The 22,798-nt window shown below is 43.6% G+C and overlaps 1 protein-coding gene across 1 annotated transcript in view; it reads left to right on the forward strand.

The window, feature by feature from the left end:
* Nucleotides 1–8,024: 8,024 nt before the first annotated feature.
* Nucleotides 8,025–22,798, forward strand: part of LOC112225521 (LIM and senescent cell antigen-like-containing domain protein 1) — a 72,421-nt gene continuing 57,647 nt past the window's right edge. Inside the window, exon 1 of the mRNA XM_024389548.2 lies at nt 8,025–8,403. Coding sequence (XP_024245316.1) covers nt 8,366–8,403 — 38 coding nt within the window. The 5' untranslated portion in view covers nt 8,025–8,365. The remainder of the gene's footprint in view (nt 8,404–22,798) is intronic.

Below are 22,798 nucleotides of genomic sequence, written 5' to 3' on the forward strand. Positions count from 1 at the left end.
AGGGCAACAACCCAGCAGCAGGACCGCTACCTCCGCCTTTGTGCAAGGAGGAGCAGGAGGAGTACTGCCAGAGCCCTGCAAAATGACCTCCAGCAGGCCACAAATGTGCATGTGTGCTCAAACGGTCATAAACAGACTCCATGAGGGTGGTATGAGGACCCGACGTCCACAGGTGGGGGTTGTGCTTACAGCCCAACACCGTGCAGGACGTTTGGCATTTGCCAGAGAACACCAAGATTGGCAAATTCGCCACTGGTGCCCTGTGCATTTCACAGATGAAAGCAGGTTCACACTGAGCACATGTGACAGTCTGGAGATGCCGTGGAGAATGTTCTGCTGCCTGCAACATCCTCCAGCATGACCGGTTTGGCGGTGGGTCAGTCATAGTGTGGGGTGGCATTTCTTTGGGGCGCCGCACAGCCCTCCATGTGCTCGCCAGAGGTAGCCTGACTGCCATTAGGTACCGAGATGAGATCCTCAGACACCTTGTGAGACCATATGCTGGTGCGGTTGGCCCTGGGTTCCTCCTAATGCAAGACAATGCTACACCTCATGTGGCTGGAGTGTGTCAGCAGTTCCTGCAAGAGGAAGGCATTGATGCTATGGACTGGCCCGCCCGTTCCCCAGACCTGAATCCAATAGGGCACATCTGGGACATCATGTCTCGCTCCATCCACCAATGCCACGTTGCACCACAGACTGTCCAGGAGTTGGCGGATGCTTTAGTCCAGGTCTGGGAGGAGATCCTTCAGGAGACCATCCGCCACCTCATCAGGAGCATGCCCATGCATTGTAGGGAGGTCATACAGGCACGTGGAGGCCACACACACTACTGAGCCTCATTTTGACTTGTTTTAAGGACATTACATCAAAGTTGGATCAGCCTGTAGTGTGGTTTTCCACTTTAATTTTGAGTGTGACTCCAAATCCAGACCTCCATGGGTTGATACATTTCATTTCCATTGATCATTTTTGTGTGATTTTGTTGTCAGCACATTCAACTATGTAAAGAAAAAAAGTATTTAACAAGAATATTTCATTCATTCAGATCTAGGATGTGTTATTTTAGTGTTCCCTTAATTTTTTTGAGCAGTGTATATAAAAGTTATATTTACCAATAGGGAAACCTAAAGAGCAATAATTCACACATTTGGAGAGAAGAAATGTAAAGTCATATTCCATATTGTCCTTTTCAGCTCATGTATCACCTGATTTACTTAATAAAGGTAAATCTCAATTGGTGATCCAGGCGTCCTCTGACCTGTTCTCTGTTACTCTTCTATTGTTCCTCAAGCAAGGTGGGAGATCCATGACATCGGAGCCCATCATCCGGCCTACTTCATGAAGTTTGCACTTCAGTCGTAAAAAATAGTATTTTACTACCCCTAAGAAAATGTTTACCTTTAAGTGTGTACTGTATTTATACATGGGATATTGTTTTTCAACAGCAAAAGTTTAAAAAATAAAATAGCTGACGTCACCAGTCTTTTCAAACAACTTTTACACTAACGCAGGCAGATAGGCATCCAGTTGCGGTTCAATTGAACATTAGAATGGGAAAAACGAGTGACCTAAGCGACTTTGAGCGTGGTATGATCGTCGGTGCCAGATGTTCCAGTATCTCAGAAACACCCGGCCTCCTTTGCTTTTCACACACAACGGTGTCTAGGGTTTACCTAGAATGGTGCGACAAACAAAAAACATCCAGTCAGCGGCAGTCCTGTGGGTCAAAACAGCACGTTAATCAAATGTTATTTGTCACATGCGCCGAATACAACAGTGAAATGATTACGTACAAGCCCTTAGCCGAATACAACAGTTAAATGCTTACGTACAAGCCCTTAACCAACAATGCTTTAAGAAGTTTAAAAAGATAGTTAAGTAGAAAATATAAAATAAACACTATTAAACAGCAGCAGTAAAATAACAAGCAGGACTATATACAGGGGGTACCGGTAAAGTGTCAATGTGCGGGGGCACCGGTTAGTTGAGGTAATTGAGGTAATATGTACATGTAGGTAGAGTTAAAGTGACTATGCGTAGATTATAAACAGAGTAGCAGCAGCGTAAAAGAGGGGTCTGGGTAGCCCTTTGATTAGCTGTTCAGGAGTCTTATGGCTTAGGAGTAGAAGCTGTCTCGACTTGGCTCTCCGGTACCTCTTGCCGTGCGGTAGCAGAGAAAACAGTCTATGACTAGGATGGCTGGAGTCTTTGACAATTTTTAGGGCCTTCCTCTGACACCGCCTGGTGTAGAGGTCCTGGATGGCAGGAAGCTAGGCCCCAGTGATATAGTGGGCCGTATGCACTACCCTCTGAAGTGCCTTGCGGTCCGAGGCCGAGCAGTTTCCATACCAGGCAGGGATGCAACCAGCCAGGATGCTCTCGATGGTGCAGCTGTAGAACCTTTGGAGGATCTGAGGACCCATGCCAAATGTTTTCAGTCTCCTGAGGGGGAATAGGCTTTGTCATGCCCTCTTCACAACTGTTTTAGTGTGTTTGGACAATGATAGTTTGTTGGGGATGTGGACACCAAAGAACTTGAAGCTCTCAACCTGTTCCACTACAGCCCCGTCGACGAGAATAGGGGCGTGCTCGGTCCTAATTTTCCTGTAGTCCACAATCATCTCCTTTGTCTTGATCACGTTGAGGGAGAAGTTGTTGTCCTGGCACCACACAACCAGGTCTCTGACCTCCCTATAGGCTGTCTTATCGTTGTCGGTGATCAGGCCTACCACTGTTGTGTCATTGGCAAACTTGATGATGGTGTTGGAGTCGTGCCTGGCCATACAGTCATGAGTGAACAGGGAGTACAGGATGGGACTGAGCACGCACCCCTGAGGGGCCCCCGTGTTGAGGATCACCGTGGCGGATGTGTTGTTCCCTACCCTTACCACCTGGGGGTGGCCCGTCAGGAAGTCCAGGATTCAGTTGCAAAGGGAGGTGTTAAGTCCCAGGGTCCTTAGCTTAGTGATGAGCTTTGAGGGCACTATGGTGTTGAACGCTGAGCTGTAGTCAATGAATAGCATTCTCACATAGGTGTTATTTTTGTCCAGATGGGAAAAGGGCAATGCTGAGTGCAATATAAATGGCATCATCTGTGGATCTGTTGGGGCGGTATGCAAATTGAAGTGGTTCTAGGGTTTCTGGGATAATGGTGTTGACGTGAGCCATGACCAGCCTTTCAAAGCACTTCATGGCTAGCGTGAGTGCTATGGGTTGGTAGTAATTTAGGCAGGTTACCTTAGTGTTCTTGGGCACAGGGACTACGGTGGTTTGCTTGAGACATGTTTAATTGCAGACTCAGTCAGGGACAGGTTGGAAATGTCAGTGAAGACACTTGCCAGTTGGTCAGCGCATGCTCGGAGTACACGTCCTGGTTATCCGTCCGTCCCTGTGGCCTTGTGAATGTTGACCTGTTTAAAGGTCTTACTCACATCGGCTACAGAGAGCGTGATCACACAGTCGTCCGGAACAGCTGGTGCTCTCATGCATGTTTCAGTGTTACTTGCCTCGAAGCGAACATGGAAGTAATTTGGCTCGTCTGGTAGGTTTGTGTCACCGGGCAGCTTGTGGCTGTGCTTCCTTCTGTAGTTTGTAATAGTTTGCCAGCCCTGCCACATCCAACGAGCATTGGAGCCAGTGTAGTACGATTTGATCTTAGTCCTGTATTGACGCTTTGCCTGTTTGATGGTTCGTCGGCGGGCATAGTGGGATTTCTTATAAGCTTCCGGGTTAGAGTCCCGCTCCTTGAAAGCAGCAGCTCTACCCTTTAGCTCAGTGCAGATGTTGCCTGTAATCCATGGCTTCTGGTTGGGGTATGTACATACGGTCACTGTGGGGATGACGTCATTGATGCACTTATTGATGAAGCCAGCGACTGATGTGGTTTACTCCTCAATGCCATCGGAAGAATCCGTTACAGACCTATATCCATCCTACCCTGCCTCTCTAAAGTCTTCGAAAGCCACGTTAAAAAACAGATCACTGACCATTTCGAATCCCACCGTACCTTCTCCGCTGTGCAATCCGGCTTCCGAGCTGGTCACGCTCAAGGCACTAAACGATTACATAACCGCCATTGATAAAAGACAGTACTGTGCAGCCGTCTTCATCGACCTGGCCAAGGCTTTCGACTCTGTCAACCACCGTATTCTTACCGGCAGACTCAATAGCCTTGGTTTCTCAAATGACTGCCTCGCCTGGTTCCCCAACTACTTTGCAGACAGAGTTCAGTGCGTCAAATCGGAGGGCCTGTTGTCCGGAACTCTGGCAGTCTCTATGGTGGTACCACAGGGTTTAATTCTCAGGCCGACTCTTTTCTCTGTGTATATCAATGATGTCGCTCTTGCTGCGGGTGATTCTCTGATCCACCTCTATGCAGACGACACCATTCTGTATACATCTGACCCTTCTTTGGACACTGAGTTAACTAACCTCAAAACGAGGCTCAATGCCATACAGCACTCCTTCTGTGGCCTCCAACTGCTCTTAAACGCTAGTAATACCAAATGCATGCTTTTCAACCGTTCGCTGCCCGCGCCCGCCCGACTAGCATCACTACCCTGGACGGTTCTGACCTAGAATATGTGGACAACTACAAATACCTAGGTGTCTGGCTAGACTGCAAACTCCTTCCAGACTCACATAAAACATCTCCAATCCAAAATCAAATCTAGAATCAGCTTTCTATTTCGCAACAAAGCATCCTTCACTCACGCCACCAAACGTACCTGAGTAAAACTGACTATTCTATTGATCCTCGACTTCGGCAATGTCATCTACAAAATAGCTTCCAATACTCTACTCAGCAAACTGGATGCAGTCTATCACAGTGCCATCCGTTTTGTTACCAAAGCCCCTTATACCACCCACCACTGCGACCTGTATGCTCTAGTCGGCTGGCCCTCGCTACATATTCGTCGCTAGACCCACTGGCTCCGGGTCATCTATAAGTGTATGCTAGGTAAAGCTCTGCCTTATCTTAGCTCACTAGTCACACTAAAAACACCCACCTGTAGCACGCGCTCCAGCAGGTATATCTCACTGGTCACGCTAAAAACACCCACCTGTAGCACGCGCTCCAGCAGGTATATCTCACTGGTCATCCCCAAAGCCAACACATCTTTGGCCGCCTTTCGTTCCAGTTCTCTGCTGCCAGTGACTGAAACTATTTGCAAAAATCGCTGAAGCTGGAGACTTATATTTCCCTCACTAACTTTAAACATCAGTTATCTGAGCAGCTAACCAATCGCTGCAGCTGTACATAGTCCATCTGTAAATAGCCTACCCAATCTACCTACCTCATCCCCATATTGTTTTTATTTACTTTTCTGCTCTTTTGCACACCAGTATCTCTACTTGCACATCGTCATCTGCTCATTTATCACTCCAGTGTTAATCTGCTAAATTGTAATTACTTCGCTACTATGGCCTATTTATTGCCTACCTCCTCATGCCATTTGCGCACACTGTATATAGACTTTCTTTTTTTGTATTGTGTTATTGACTTTACGCCTGTTTATTCCATGTGTAACTCTGTGTTGTTGTTTGTGTTTACTGCTTTGCTTTATCTTGGCCAAGTCGCAGTTGTAAATGAGAACTTGTTCTCAACTAGCTTACCTGGTTAAATAAAGGTGAAATATATATATATTTTTTTTTAAATTCCCGAACATATTCCAGTCTGTGCTATCAAAATAGTCCTGTAACTTCGCATCTGCTTCATCTGACCACTGTCTTATTGACCGAGTCACTGGTGCTTCCTGCTTTAGTTTTTGGCTTGTAAGCAGGAATCAGGAGGATGGAATTATGGTCAGATTTGTCAAATGGAGGGCAAGGGAGAGCTTTGTATGCATCTCTGTGTGTGGAGTGAAGGTGGTCCAGAGTTTTATCCCTCTGGTTGCACATTTAACATGCTGATTCCCTGCATTAAAGGCCCCGGCCACTAGGAGCGCCACCTCTGGATGAGAATTTTCCTGTTTGCTTATGGCCGTAAACAGCTCATTGTGTGCGGTCTTAGTGCCAGCATCTGCGGTGGTATATAGACAGCTACGAAAAATATAAATATTCTACCTCAGGTGAGCAAAACCTGGAAACTTCCTTAGCTTTCGTGCACCAGCTGTTGTTTACAAATATGCATAGGCTGCCGCCCCTTGTTTTACCAGAGGCCGCTGTTCTATCCTGCCAAAAAAAGCCTAAAACCCGCCCGCTGTATGTTAATCATGTTGTCGTTCAGCCATGACTCGGTGAAACATAGGATATTACAGTTTTTAATGTTCCGTTGGTAGGATGTATGTGCTCGTAGTTCATCTATTTTATTATCGATTGATTGTACATTGGCTAATAGGACTGATGGTAAAGGTAGATTACCCTCTCGGCGACGGATCCTTACAAGGCACCTGAAATGTCGTCCACGATATCTCCATCTTTTCCTCCTGTGAATGACAGGGATGAGGGCCTTGTCTGGAGTAAATCCTTCCCATCCGACTCGTTGAAGAAGAAGAATTCCTCCAATACAGGGTGAGTAATCGCTGCCCTGATATCAGGAAGCTATTTTTGGTCATAAGACATGGTGTCAGAAACATTATGTACAAAATAAGTTACATATAACGCAAAAAAAAAACACAATAGCACAATTGGTTATGGGATCGTAAAACGGCGGCCATCTCCTTCGGCGCCATTATCTGGAATAACAAGAATTGTGCAAGCTAACACAGGCAGGCCACAAACAGGCAAATAACGGCGCAGTACAACAGTGGTGTACAGAACGGCATCTCGGAACACACAACTCGTCGGTCCTTGTCACGGATGGGTTATTGCAACAGACAATCACACCGGGTTCCACTCCTATCAGTTAAAAACAAGAAGTGGCTCCAGTGTGATCGCCTGGTACGACGAATCCTGGTTCCTGTTGCGTTATCCTGATGTCAGAGTCAGAATTTGGCATAAGCAGCATGAGTCTATGGCCCAATCCTGCCTGGTGTCAACGGAACAGGCTGATGGCGGTAGTGTAGTGGTGCGGGAAACGTTTTCCTGGCACAAGTTAGGTCCCTTGATACTAATTGAGCAACTTTTGTATTCCACAGCGTATCGGTAGTTGTTCTGGAGGCAAAAGGGGGTCCAACCTGGTACTAGATGGGTGTACCTAATAAACTGTTCATTGGGTGTATATAAAATACTGGAAAATTACGCTTTTAACTGCACTGGGCCTTTAAGGGAAAATTCCTCCCAAAAACTTTGGGTATTTGTTTCATTAGTCCATTGTTGATATAGTTCCAAGATGCTTAGCATGTCAACAATCAAGTTTTCAAGATATATAACTTTCAAAATACAGAAATACAGCAAGTATGATGCATTTAGCTTTTAAGAGTTAATTACTCCAAATAAAATAGATTTTAACACACTAATCTTCAGGGGACAAATGCCCCCTTTCAAAGTTTCTGTTTTTATCAAATAACACACATAAATAAACTATTAATTCTGCCCACTTGCTTAAGGATGGCCAGTATGCACATATCTAAATCTTACCAAACGTATACTTTTTTTGTGTCTGAAAATAGACATGTTCATTAAGGGAGGCGTTTCCCCCCAACATAACCTATTGTCTACGGGTCTGGAGAGCCTACAGCGTTGACAGGTCCTCCAGATGTTTTCCTATCGTCTTATTCGGGAAATATAGCCTTTTAAGGAAATATACTGTATGTTCCAATTACGACCTAAGCACACTGAGCACTAGTAGGTCTTTTTAAAGTTTACATTCTTATGGTTAAATCTCGTTTTGTTAATTTGAACTAATGTTAATACATGAAATAGTCTACAGTAGACTACAACATTTTCGAGCAGCGCCCTACTGCGCCCAGTTATTTTCTCCAATAGCATGTAAGAAGTAGGCTATACGACTTAGAGCTCACATTTATGTGTAATAGTTTTGCAAATATTACACATTTTTCACTGTGGGAAATCGGTGCTGCTCGACATCCGTCCATGTTTAGCGAGGAAATATGTTGGAAATGCACAGAGCAATATGATAATAACATTTAGCTAGTGCATGAGGTTTAAAGTTGAAGTTTTATATTTAACTTGTTGTCCAGAGATGCAGCTGGTATTTACAGTAAATACTAGTCTACTGTAGGCTATCGTGGTCCTACATGAATCAGAAGCTTAGAGGGCGGGTCTAGTCCGATTAAATTACATTTTAACGCAGTAGCCAGACACAGCGACAAAGAAATAGGCGAGGCTCATTCGCCATTACTAAGAAAGTATCGCCTGTAAACAATAGCCTATACAACAACAAAAATACATCCACTCCAGCCCCAAACATCTGGAAAGAAAGTGCCGTTGGAGACGAAATACCCCTGCAGCCAAGAAGATGTTGGGGGTGGCCGAAGAAATGACCAATGGCAACGGGTGAGTACCGAAAAGAAAACACGTGTTATGATCGGCCAAATTTGCTTCTTAAAAGTGTTGGTAGTCTGTGTGTTGACTCAGGACAAACAAAGCTGCAGTCTGTTGCATTCAATGATCATGCACAGCGCTGTCTGTCTGCGGGGTGTAGTTGTGCACAGATGAGTTGATGCGGTGCTTAAACTATCATCTATCCATACTTGATTTACATTAGACCAGTATGATCACTACTGCAACAATCTAACAATCACTTTATGGCCTACTTGAGTTATATTGTATTAGGCTACTGAACAGCTGGGGCAGTGATGATCACTCTGGTTAGGCCTATTCACAATGAGATATGAGAAAAAGTTGTCTTTGTTTGCTGCTCTGCAGTACTGCTGAGATTTAAAGCCTGAATTAGACTGTACAGTTGTGGGCCTACTTTACAGGTTTTGACCTACTTGATGCAAACTTGATGAAAGTACAGCCTGGGACCATCTGAAACCTTGTTGTGGTCACTACAGGGACAACCCAGACAAAAAAAAGACCATGTGTACAAATCATTAGGAGCACCTGCTCTTTCCATGACATACGCAGACAAGGTGAATCTAGGTGAAATGCCACTTTCAAAACAACTGGGAACTCTGAAAAATACAAGGTCAAATCATGACAACAGTGATCTTCAGGTCGGAAAGTCAGAGCTCTAGAAAGAGGTTCCCAAGTTGGAATTCCAAATTGGATGACTGTTCAAATGGATTTTTCCTAGTCTGAGCTTGTTTTTTTTTTTCCAGAGTTCCCAGTTGTTTTGCACGCACTCTAGTCGGAGATTTTCAAGTTCGGAGATCCGAGCTCCCAGTTGCTTTGAACTCGGCAAAAGCTATGATCCCTTATCGATGTCACCTGTTAAATCCACTTCAATCAGTGTAGATGAAGGGAGAGACAGGTTAAACATTAAAGAAGGATTTTTAAGCCTTGAGATAGTTGAGACATTGATTGTGTATATGTGACATTCAAAGGGTGAAAGGGAAAGACAAAATATTTAAGTGCCTTTGAACGGGGTGTGGTAGTAGGTGCCAGGGGCTCCCGTTTGAGTGTGTCAAGAACTGCAATGCTGCTGGGTTTTTCATGCTCAACAGTTTCCCATGTGTATCAAGAATGGTCCGCCACCCAAAGGACATCCAGCCAACTTGAAGCTACTGTGGGGAAGCATTAGAGTCAACATGGGTCAGCATCCCTGTGGAATGTTTGCCACTTTGTGGAGTCCATGTCCTGATTGATTAATGTAGAAGTGTTTAGAAACATATTCTATTCTTATTTACAATAAAAGGGACTCCAACATGACACAATACATTATTTACCATTCATTTCTATTGGGCACAAAATAATCAGAAACACAAACAAAACAAACAGCAAATGCATCCAACAAGTTTGTAGGGTCACGGGCTTGATGTAATCAGTGTGTGCTAAGAATATGGGACTAAATATGAAGTGTTTGACTACTTTAATACACATAAGTGAATTTGTCCAAAAACTTTTGGTCCCCGAAAACTATGTACAAAAAGTGTTGTGATTTCGAAACTGTTCACCCGATATGGATGAAAATACCCTCAAATGATCTCATTTCAAAACCAAAGTGCTGCTGTACAGAGCCTAAACAAAAATGTCCTGGTAAACATTTTTGTTGTTTTGGCTCTGTACCCCAGCACTTTGGACATGCTAACCTCTCACCATTACAATAACTGGGGTTAGCATTTTTGGTGAGGTATGATATTATGCTTTTCGATACAAATATACATGTTCCAATATTCTTGGCGTTCACTGTATAAATTGTATCTAAAATGTTATATTTTCAATAAATTAATGTAAAAAAAGTAATTGAAATCAAAATACTTGTATAACAGAGCAAGCGGTAAAGCTTCATATGACACCAATGTTTGCTTTGTTGCACCAAACCCACCACTGGTGTACATGGCCAAAGAGGTCCATTTTCATGTCATCTGACCAAATCACCGGTTCCAATCCATATGCTTATGCCGTTTAGCCAACTCCAGGTGTTTACTTTTGTTGGATGACATGAAAAAAGAGCTCTGGCCTCGCACACCAGTGGTGGGTTTGGTGTTTAAATGAGAATGCATGAGCAGAAAAGAACCCCATACCTACTGTAAAATATGGTGGGGGGGTCTTTGCAATGGCCATCTCTGTCTCTGGACTTGAAACCCATTGAAAACTATAGTTTGAATTGAAGAGGGCAGTTCATAAGCACATATTATCATGACATGAGGTGAGACCCAGATGCAGACACAGGAGGCAGATGTTTGGAGTCTTACAATATGTATTAATCCAATAGGGGAAGAGAATAGTCCTGGACATGCAAAAAGGTCAAACCCAGTTCAGAGTCCAAAAGGTACCGAAGGGCAGGCAGAATCAAGCTCAGGGCAGGCAGGATGTTCAGGCAGGCGGGAAAGTAGTCCAGAGTCAGGCAGGGGTCAAAACCGGGAGGACTATCAAAAAGAGAATAGTAAAAGGAGTACGGGAAAAACACGCTGGTTGACTTGACTAACATACAAGATGAACTGGCACAGAGAGACAGGAAACACAGGGATAAATACACTGGGGAAAATAAGCGACACCTGGAGGGGTGGAGACAATCACAGGAACCGGTGAAACAGATCAGGGCGTGACACAGATGAAGGACATCAAGGATCTGGAAGGATTCTGTATGGAGCAATGGTCTAAGATCCCTCCCAATGTGTTCTCCAACTCATTAAACATTTTAGAAAAATACTCAGTTCTGTTAAGGCACAGATAGAGAGGGCAGTTCTGCTTCTAGCCCCTAGGCAACTTTGCAGTATTTAGTTTTTTTATGTGTTATTTCTTACATTATTAGCCCAGGAATTTTTTTTGTGTTATTACATACAGCTGGGAAGAACTTTTGGACAGCAGAGTAGCAGTAACTCACCAGCATTACCAGAATTACGATCAGGAATACGACTTTCCTGAATCAGATCCTTTGTTCGTACCCCCCAGGGCAATTGTATTGATTCCAGAAGCTGATCCAAAACAACACCAGCGGAGAAGAGGTAGTTGGAGTGGACTTCTAGTCCGACTCAGGAGGCGCGCACACCACCCACCGCTTCCGAGTATATTACTGGCTAATGTTCAGTCTTTGGATAATAAAGTTGACAAGCTCATGGCGATGATTTCCTTCCAGAGAAACATCCGGGATTGTAACATACTGTGTTTCACGGAAACATGGCTCTCTCGGTATGTACTGTCTGAGTCCGTACAGCCAGTTGGGTTCTCAGTTTATTGAGCAGACTGGAATAAATACCTCTCCGGGAAGAATGGCGGGGGTGTATGGTTCATGATTAACTACTCATGGTGTGATTGCGATAACATACAGGAACTAAAGTTCTTTTGTTCACCCAACCTAGAATACCTCACAATCAAATGCCAATCATATTACCTCCCAAGAGAATTCTCTTCGGTTATAGTCACAGGCGATTTTATTACCCCTCAAGCCGATACCACGACGCTCAAAGAACTTCACTGGATTTTATGCAAACTGGAAACAACATATCCTGAGGCCGCATTTATTGTAATTGGAGATTTTAACAAAGCAAATTGAGGAAAATGCTACTGAAGTTCTATCAACATATCGACTATAGTACTGGCGCTGCTAAAACACTCGACCACTGCTACTGCAACTTCCGGGATGCCTACAAGGCCCTCCCCCGCCCTCCCTTCGGAAAATCTGATCACAACTCCATTTTGCTCTTCCCTTCCTATAGGCATAAACTCAAACAGGAAGTACCCATGCTAAGGACTATTCAGCGCTGGTCTGACCAATCTGAATCCACGCTTCAAGATTGTTTTGATCACGCGGACTGGGTTATGTTCCGGGTAGCCTCAGAGAATAACATTGACGAATACACTGATACGGTGACTGAGTTTATCAGGAAGTATATAGGATGTTGTACCCACTGTGTCTATTAAAACCTACCCTAACCAGAAATGTGGATAGATGGCAGCATTCACACAAAACTGAAAGCATGAACCATGGCATTTAACCATGGCAAGGGCATTGGGAATATGGCCGAATACAAACAGTGTAGTTATTGCCTCCGTAAGGCAATCAAACAGGCAAAAGATCAGTATAGACACAAAGTGGAGTCGCAATTCAACAGCTCAGACACAAGACGTATGTAGCAGGGTCTACAGACAATTATGGACTACAAAAGGAAAACCAGCCATGTCGCAGACACCGACGTCTTGCTCCGGACAAGCTAAACACCTTCTTCGCCCGCTTTGAGGATAACACAGTGCCACCGACGTGGCCCGCTACCAAGGACCTGTGGTCTCTTCTTCTCCATGACCGACGTGAGTAAGACATTGAAGCATGTTAACCCTCGCAAGGCTGCCTCCCCAGACGGCATCCCTAGCCACATCCTCAGAGCATGCACAGACCAGCTGGCTGCAGTGTTTACGCACATATTCAATCTCTCCCTATCCCAGTCTGCTGTCCACACATGCTTCAAATTGGCCACCATTGTTCCTGTACCCAAAGCAAAGGTATTTGAACTAAATGACCATCGCCCCTTAGCACTCACTTTTGTCATCATGAAGTGCTTTGAGAGACTAGTCAAGGATCATATCACCTTTACCTTACATGACACCCTAGACCCACTTTAATTTGCTTACCGCACCAATAGATCCACAGACAATGCAATCGCCATCACACTGCCCTATCCCATCTGGACAACAGGAATACCTATGTAAGAATGCTGTTCATTGACTACAGCTCAGCATTCAACACCATAGTACCCTCCAAGCTCATCATTAAGCTGGAGGCCCTGGTTCTGAACCCCGCCCTGTGCAACTGGGTTCTGGACTTCCTGACGGGCCGCCCCCAGAGGGTGAAGGACACCTCCACTTCGCTGATCCTCAACACTGGGGCCCCACAGGAGTGCATTCTCAGCCACCTCCTGTACTCCCTGTTCACCCATGACTGCATGGCCATGCACGCCTCCAACTCAATCATCATGTTTGCAGATGACACAACAGTAGTAGGCTTGATTATCAACAGTGACGAGACAGCCTGCAGTGAGGAGGTGAGGGCCCTGGGAGAGTGGTACCAGGAAAATAACCTCTCTCTCAACATCAACAAAACAAAGGAGCTGATCGTGGACTTCAGGAAACAGCAGAGGGAGCAGCCCCCCCTATCCACATCGACGCTACCGCAGTGGAGAAGGTGTAAATCTTCAAGTTCCTCGGCGTACACATCACTGACAAACTGAAATGGTCCACACAGACAGTGTGGTGAAGAAGGTTCAAAACCCTCACAAACTTTTACAGATGCACAATAGAGAGCATCCTATCGGGCTATATCACCGCCTGGTACGGCAACTGCACCTCCCGCAACTGCAGGGCTCTTCAGAGGGTAGTGCGGTCTGCCCAACGCATCACCGGGGGCAAGATACCTGCCCTCCAGGACACCTACAGCACCCGATATCACAGAAAGGTCAAAAAGACAATGAAGGACAACAACCACCCGAGCCACTGCCTGTTGACCCCTCTATCATCCAGAAGGCGAGGTCAGTACAGGTGCATCAAGATGGGACCGAAAGACTGAAAAACAGCTTCTATTTCAAGTCCATCAGACTGTTAAATAACCTTCACCATTTCCTTAGAGGCTGCTGCCCTATATACATAGACTTGAAATCACTGGCCACTTTAATGATGTTTGTATGTTTTGCATTACTCATCTCATATGTATATACTGTATTCTATTCTACTGTATCTTAGTCTACGCCGCTCTGACATTGCTCGTCCATATATTTATATATTCTTAATTCCATTCCTTCACTTAGATTTGTGTGTATTGTTAGATATTACTGCACCTTTCCTCTTTTGTTCTCTGTTGCTCTTCTATTGTAATTCCTCAAGCAACCCTGACTGATGACATCAGATTCCCATCAGACCAACTCCTTGAATGCCCTACTCCTTGAATGCCCTACTCCTTGAATGCTCTACTCCTTGAATGCCCTACTCCTTGAATGCCCTACTCCTTGAATGCCCTACTCCTTGAATGCTCTACTCCTTGAATGCCCTACTCCTTGAATGCCCTACTCCTTGAATGCCCTACTCCTGAATGAATGCCCTACTCCTTGAATGCCCTACTTGAATGCCCTACTCCTTGAATGCCCTACTCCTTGAATGCCCTACTCCTTGAATGCTCTACTTGAATGCCCTACCCCTTGAATGCCCTACTCCTTGAATGCCCTACTCCTTGAATGCCCTACTCCTTGAATGCCCTACTCCTTGAATGCCCTACTCCTTGAATGCCCTACTCCTTGAATGCCCTACTCCTTGAATGCTCTACTCCTTGAATGCCCTACTCCTTGAACTACTCCTTGAATGCTCTACTCCTTGAATGCCCTACTCCTTGAATGCTCTGCTCCTTGAATGCCCTACTCCTTGAATGCTCTACTCCTTGAATGCTCTACTCCTTGAATGCTCTACTCCTTGAATGCCCTACTCCTTGAATGCTCTACTCCTTGAATGCTCTACTCCTTGAATGCTCTACTCCTTGAATGCTCTACTCCTTGAATGCCCTACTCCTTGAATGCTCTACTCCTTGAATGCTCTACTCCTTGAATGCTCTACTCCTTGAATGCCCTACTCCTTGAATGCCCTACTCCTTGAATGCCCTACTCCTTGAATGCCCTACTCCTTGAAGTTTGCAGTTGTGTCTGCAGTTGTGTTTTTTTTACCCTTTAGTGTTTGTACTTTACTGTATTTATACTTAGGATATCGCTTTTCAACAGTAAAAGTAAAAAAACTCACTTGGATGTCTTTTATGCAATATGTTCCAAGGGGTTGTGGTGCAGGCCAATATGCCACTGCTAAGCCCTGTTCTTAGGCACAACACAACCAATCCAGAGGTGCCTTATTACTATTATAAACTGATTACCAACGAAATTAGAACAGTAAATAAGTAATTTTGCTTAATACCCATGGTATATTGTTAGATATACCACAGCTTTCAGCCAATCAGCATTCATGGCTCTAACTACCCAGTTTCTAATAACATACAGTACTGGCTAGGAGCTGCATATCCATACTGTTCAGGTCGCAGTGAATGTGATGACGCTATCTCTCTCCATCAGTCCTTAGTTGTTAGTCGTTACCGTAGTTCCATTCTACCCCCTGAGACATGTTTCAGCAGATCCGCTTCCTGCCTGTTAATTACCCCCCCTGTGTGTGTGTGTGTGTGTGTGTGTGTGTGTTACTTTATTTAGATGCAGGGATCTCTGCTCCTGTCAGGAAGGAAACTGTTTTATCATGTACTGGTTCACTGGGGCACATTTCCCCGACCAGTACAAAAAAGTACTGAAATGTGTCCACTCACTACTGTAAGTCGCTCTGGATAAGAGCGTCTGATAAATTAGTCAAAAGTAAAAATGTCACACACACACACACACACACACACACACACACACACACACACACACACACACACACACACACACACACACACACACTTTGCTTGTATAACTTCCTTTCCTGAGTTGTTTACGGTTGGGGAAAAGGAGAGGTAATGGGGTTGGTGGGTGGAGGGAGGGAAAGAGAGAGGGGTCTTTGTCATGGCTGAGACGCAGAGAGAAGTTGTTTTGGCAATGCAAATATATGTTTCCCATGCCAATAAAGCTCTTTGAATTTAATTGAAAGGTCATGATGTGGAGAGCGGATGTCCTTCTAGTCTCCTGAGTCTCTCTCTGTCTACATCTCTCTCTCTCTGCTCCACTCCACCCTGAGCAGGAATGTGCTCAGTGGGAACATTGGACATCAGAGTTCTCTCTCTCTCTGCTCCACCCTGAGCAGGAATGAGCTCAGTGGGAACACTGGACATCAGAGCTACTGTCAGTCAGATAAATTCTGTAGCTGTCACACATATTTATATATTTACACATTTTTTAATACCTTGGTTTTTCTTCCTGTCCCCATAGCAGAACGCCTTTGAAGAACCCCCTTTGGTTCCAGGTAAAACCCTTTTGTGTTCCATATAGAACCCTTTCCACAGAGGGATCTACATTGCACCTAAAATAGTTCTACCTGGAACCAAAAAGGGTTCTCCTATGGGGACAGCCGCAGAACCCTTTTGGAACCCTTTTTTGAAAGAGTGTACCATCCCTCCCCTGATTGTAAACTAACGGACAACAATACTTCTATTGCTACTTACAGCTATTTTTGCTCACATGTACTGTACATGTAGTTCAATAATTTCCTCTTCCTGCAAGTGGTGGATTTCCCTCCACAGTGGCCAATCCACCATTCATTCTGATCTCAACTCCAACCCTCCTATGTCCACAGGTTAACCCATCTCTCCCAGTATAATTCCATTTAACAATTTCCTTTTGCAATACATCCCTGCATTTTACTGCAATGATTTATAAGTGTCTTGAACCTCCCTATTTGTAAAATGTCTACCGATATTGCCCCAAAATAGAGTATAATGATGTTTCCCGTTGACTGATTGTGGTTCTTCAGATCCCCTAACAATACATTGGCAGGTCTATCTGAACCCTGATATTATGACATAACATCCATTCCTGGATTGAAATTGAAATGAACAAATTTATTTGTCAATTGTTGTTTTGTATGTCAGTTCACAGACCCGATGCCAAGGTATTGGTACATCAAAAACATGTTCCCAACTGACTTGAATTTCATACGGCATTGATGTCAAACCTTTTGACTTTAAGTGAAACTGATACATTTTTTAAATTTATATACTAATCATTTCAAGCCATGTATGATATTTAATGGGTGGCAGACAGACTAATTCTTTCATTTCTTCTTTAAGTAATTGTCACTGCCAATTTTGTGGCAGAGCCGCAATGAGTTGGTTATAATTGTGTTTAGTGCATACACCTCCATACACTGTTGTTAGTTGCTTGTGTGACATCATTTTACCGTCCTTGTTTACAATGTTCTTCATAAATATTATACCCTTCTTGTACATTTCTTCCAATATTTTTTTTCTCTCTCTCAGTACATTGGGGTTTAGCCATATTATTGGCTGTAATATTAGATCTGCCTAGGAAATTGAAATTGTATGACTCTGTATGACTTCCTTTAAAAAAGGATGATACTTTTAACAGAGATCCATTGTTAATCCACTGAAAATGAGAGGTTTTAATCTGGAAAAAGGAAAAGAGACCACTTTTTAACATTGGATGGGCCTCTTAGTATCTTGCTAAAAAAAACAGTTTGGAGTTAGATACAATTTCAGTACAATGGAGACTTTAAGAGAGAGGTTTAATGCCTTAATATTTAAGGCTCGTGTTTGTTTTATAAATATGGAGGTTTAACTTGCCTTTCCAAATAAAGTGAAATACCTTTTTTCACATGATTTGAAAAAGGATTCTCCTGGAGTCGGTAGGGCCATGAATAATATGTAAACTGCGATATAACTAGACAATTAATCAGGGAAATCTATCTATTTTGTAAAGTTTTGCGAGATCGCTCAACTTTTCCGCGATATGTACACCAAGCAGGGGCGCCGTATGGGGGGAAACGTTAGGACGATTCTAAGGGCCTGTGACTGACAGGGGCCCTAAAAAATGATTAGAACATTAGGTTAAGAAAAATCTATATTAAATGATTAACCTATCATCATTGTTATATTATTTTATTTACAATTTACGAATAAAACTAACAGTTTATTTTTCTTATTTTTTACAAAAACTTAATATCCTGATTCTCCAGTCAGGAAAAATCTCACTTGAGGCAGCCAATATCAGAGCCTTAAAGGAAGAGATGCAGGTTCTTTGAGATGGATGGGAGTCTCTCCTGTCTGAGGCAACACTGATTGCTATGCAAATGGCTGTTGTACCTCAGTTTAGCAATTTAGAAGAAAAATAAGAGATTCCATGATGAGACCGTGTTTTTACTGCTATGGACAACATCATAAGTGGCTTGGACATTAGGTTCCACACCACCGCAAAAATTGTAGAATAATTTTCTGCTGTTCTGAAAGTTGGGCAGATTAGTGAGGATAAAGTCCCTTCTGTGTGCCAACCACTGATCATGAAGTATTCTAGAGATCTTACACCTGAGTTTCCAAATGAAATAAGACACCTTAACACTGTATATGCTGCCACTTTCCCCCCTAACGTGTTCCCTCTTGGTCTCCTGAATGTAATTTGTAAGATGCAGCTGCAAAGCATTACTGTACAAGTGTGCATTTCTTTACGTATATTTTTCACACTGCCTGTGACTGTTGTTGGTGGCGAGAGCTTTCAGTAAACTAAAACTGCTAAAACACTATTAGAGGTCCACTATGTCCCAGGACAGGCTGTGCAGTCTTTGCATGCTGTCCATTGAAAGTCAGTTAGCTAGAAAGCTGGACTTCAAAGACTTGATCAGGGACTTTGCTAGCAAGAAGGCTCAGAACTGGGCTCTTGGTGAGTAAGGCTGAGCAAGGGCCAGTGATAACTGTTAAATGGCATGGCTATGGATACTGGATCACTACACACATGATGCCCACTGGGGCCAGTGATATCTGTTAAATGGCATGGCTGTGGATACTGGATCACTACACACATGATGCCCACAGGCTGAGAACAGACTGAGAACAAGATATATCTCAAAGTAATGACTGGATTGCCATAACAAATTGTTGTGCACAATCAAGACCCCAAGTGGAAGAAACCTATTGATTTGGTGACCACTTTACCTTTCTTCTAGCGCCATCATCAGGCCTTTTCATTTCCATTTCACCTATCCTCTAGTGCCACCATCAGGCCTTTTCATTTCCATTTCACCTATCCTCTAGTGCCACCATCAGGCCTTTTCATTTCCATTTCACCTATCCTCTAGTGCCACCATCAGGCCTTCTCATTTCCATTTCACCTATCCTCTAGTGCCACCATCAGGCCTTTTCATTTCCATTTCACCTATCCTCTAGTGCCACCATCAGGCCTTTTCATTTCCATTTCACCTATCCTCTAGTACCACCATCAGGCCTTTTCATTTCCATTTCACCTATCCTCTAGTGCCACCATCAGGCCTTCTCATTTCCATTTCACCTATCCTCTAGTGCCACCATCAGGCCTTCTCATTTCCATTTCACCTATCCTCTAGTGCCACCATCAGGCCTTTTCATTTCCATTTCACCTATCCTCTAGTGCCACCATCAGGCCTTTTCATTTCCATTTCACCTATCCTCTAGTGCCACCATCAGATCTTTTCATTTCCATTTCACCTATCCTCTAGTGCCACCATCAGGCCTTCTCATTTCCATTTCACCTATCCTCTAGTACCACCATCAGGCCTTTTCATTTCCATTTCACCTATCCTCTAGTGCCACCATCAGGCCTTCTCATTTCCATTTCACAAGCCCCTTAACCAACTATCCTCTAGTGCCACCATCAGGCCTTCTCATTTCCATTTCACCTATCCTCTAGTGCCACCATCAGGCCTTTTCATTTCCATTTCACCTATCCTCTAGTGCCACCATCAGGCCTTTTCATTTCCATTTCACCTATCCTCTAGTGCCACCATCAGGCCTTTTCATTTCCATTTCACCTATCCTCTAGTGCCACCATCAGGCCTTTTCATTTCCATTTCACTATCCTCTAGTGCCACCATCAGGCCTTTTCATTTCCATTTCACCTATCCTCTAGTGCCACCATCAGGCCTTTTCATTTCCATTTCACTATCCTCTAGTGCCACAATCAGGCCTTTTCATTTCCATTTCACCTATCCTCTAGTAACCATCAGGCCTTTTCATTTCCATTTCACCTATCCTCTAGTGACAATCAGGCCTTTTCATTTCCATTTCACCTATCCTCTAGTGCCACCATCAGGCCTTCTCATTTCCATTTCACCTATCCTCTAGTGCCACCATCAGGCCTTCTCATTTCCATTTCACCTATCCTCTAGTGCCACCATCAGGCCTTCTCATTTCCATTTCACCTATCCTCTAGTGCCACCATCAGGCCTTTTCATTTCCATTTCACCTATCCTCTAGTGCCACCATCAGGCCTTTTCATTTCCATTTCACCCATCCTCTAGTGCCACCATCAGGCCTTTTCATTTCCAATCCTCAGTGCCACCATCAGGACTCATTTCCATTTCACCTATCCTCTAGTGCCACCATCAGGCCTTCTCATTTCCATTTCACCTATCCTCTAGTGCCACCATCAGGCCTTTTCATTTCCATTTCCACTTTTACAGCTGCGTATCAAATCAAATCAAACTTTATTTGTCACATGCGCCGAATACAACAAGTGTAGACTTTACCATGAAATGCTTCCTTACAAGACCTTAACCAACATTGTAGACTGTACCGTGAAATGCTTCCTTACAAGCCCTTAACCAACAGTGTAGACTGTACCGTGAAATGCTTCCTTACAAGCCCTTAACCAACAGTGTAGACTGTACCGTGAAATGCTTCCTTACAAGCCCTTAACCAACAGTGTAGACTGTACCGTGAAATGCTTCCTTACAAGCCCTTAACCAACAGTGTAGACTTTACCGTGAAATGCTTCCTTACAAGCCCTTAACCAACAGTGTAGACTGTACCGTGAAATGCTTCCTTACAAGCCCTTAACCAACAGTGTAGACTGTACCGTGAAATGCTTCCTTACAAGCCCTTAACCAACAGTGTAGACTTTACCGTGAAATGCTTCCTTACAAGCCCTTAACCAACAGTGTAGACCTTACCGTGAAATGCTTCCTTACAAGCCCTTAACCAACAGTATAGACTTTACCGTGAAAGGCTTCCTTACAAGCCCTTAACCAACAGTATAGACCTTACCGTGAAATGCTTCCTTACAAGCCCTTAACCAACAGTGTAGACCTTACCGTGAAATGCTTACAAGCCCTTACAAGCCCTTAACCAACAGTGTAGACTTTACCGTGAAATGCTTCCTTACAAGCCCTTAACCAACAGTGTAGACTTTACCGTGAAATGCTTCCTTACAAGCCCTTAACCAACAGTGTAGACCTTACCATGAAATGCTTCCTTACAAGCCCTTAACCAACAGTGTAGACTTTACCGTGAAATGCTTACTTACAAGCCCTTAACCAACAGTGTAGACCTTACCGTGAAATGCTTCCTTACAAGCCCTTAACCAACAGTGTAGACTTTACCATGAAATGCTTCCTTACAAGCCCTTAACCAACAGTGTAGACTTTACCATGAAATGCTTCCTTACAAGCCCTTAACCAACAGTGTAGACTTTACCATGAAATGCTTCCTTACAAGCCCTTAACCAACAGTGTAGACTTTACCATGAAATGCTTCCTTACAAGCCCTTAACCAACAGTGTAGACTTTACCATGAAATGCTGACTTACAAGACCTTAACCAACAGTGTAGACTTTACCATGAAATGCTTCCTTACAAGCCCTTAACCAACAGTGTAGACTTTACCATGAAATGCTTCCTTACAAGCCCTTAACCAACAGTGTAGACTTTACCATGAAATGCTTCCTTACAAGCCCTTAACCAATAGTGTAGACTTTACCGTGAAATGCTTACTTACAAGCCCTTAACCAACAGTGCAGTTCAAGAAGAGTTAAGAAAATATTTACCAAGTAGACTAAAATAAAAAGTTATAAAAAAAGTAACACAATAAGAATAACAATGACGAGGCTCTATACAGGGGACACTGTATATTTAAGTTATATTTATTTTAATGTTAAGATTCAAGTATTTTACCATTCAAATGACATTTAGACTGTAAGAGATGGCCTTGAGCACATTTCTTATCGAGGGTATCAGTCTTGCATCAAATAGTGAATTCCACTGTATGCAGAATGTTACATGCATGTCTGCACAGTGTTATATTTTCACAGCTCAGTGCCAGTAAATATCTTACAGTAGATATTGGACTACAAGAGAGTTGCAAGCCTGCAAGGTAGAGTTATTTAAAGCTTTGAATGGGTCGATTGGGTTCTGGAGGTGTGGTTACAGCAATCAGTAAATATAAGTTAACATCTTGATTCTCAGGATGTTAACGCAGGGTTGGTGTGGCCTGTGGTGGTGGGGCCCAATGTGATATCTTTTGGCCTGTGGTGGTGGGGCCCAAAATCCCTGGCAGCACCCCCAACACCAAGCACATCGACTTCACCAACCGCCCATTTAATTGGGAGACCACATTGAAATTTAAAGCTTGTACAGTGGGGCAAAAAGTATTTAGTCAGCCACCAATTGTGCAAGTTCTCCCACTTAAAAAGATGAGAGAGGCCTGTAATTTTCATCATAGGTACACTTCAACTATGACAGACAAAATGAGGGAAAAAAATCCAGAAAATCACATTGTAGGATTTTTTATGAATTTATTTGCAAATTATGGTGGAAAATAAGTATTTTGTCAATAACAAAAGTTTATTTCAATACTTTG

Source organism: Oncorhynchus tshawytscha, linkage group LG26 (genome assembly GCF_018296145.1).
Source record: "Oncorhynchus tshawytscha isolate Ot180627B linkage group LG26, Otsh_v2.0, whole genome shotgun sequence".
In the NCBI taxonomy this organism is placed as follows: domain Eukaryota; kingdom Metazoa; phylum Chordata; class Actinopteri; order Salmoniformes; family Salmonidae; genus Oncorhynchus; species Oncorhynchus tshawytscha.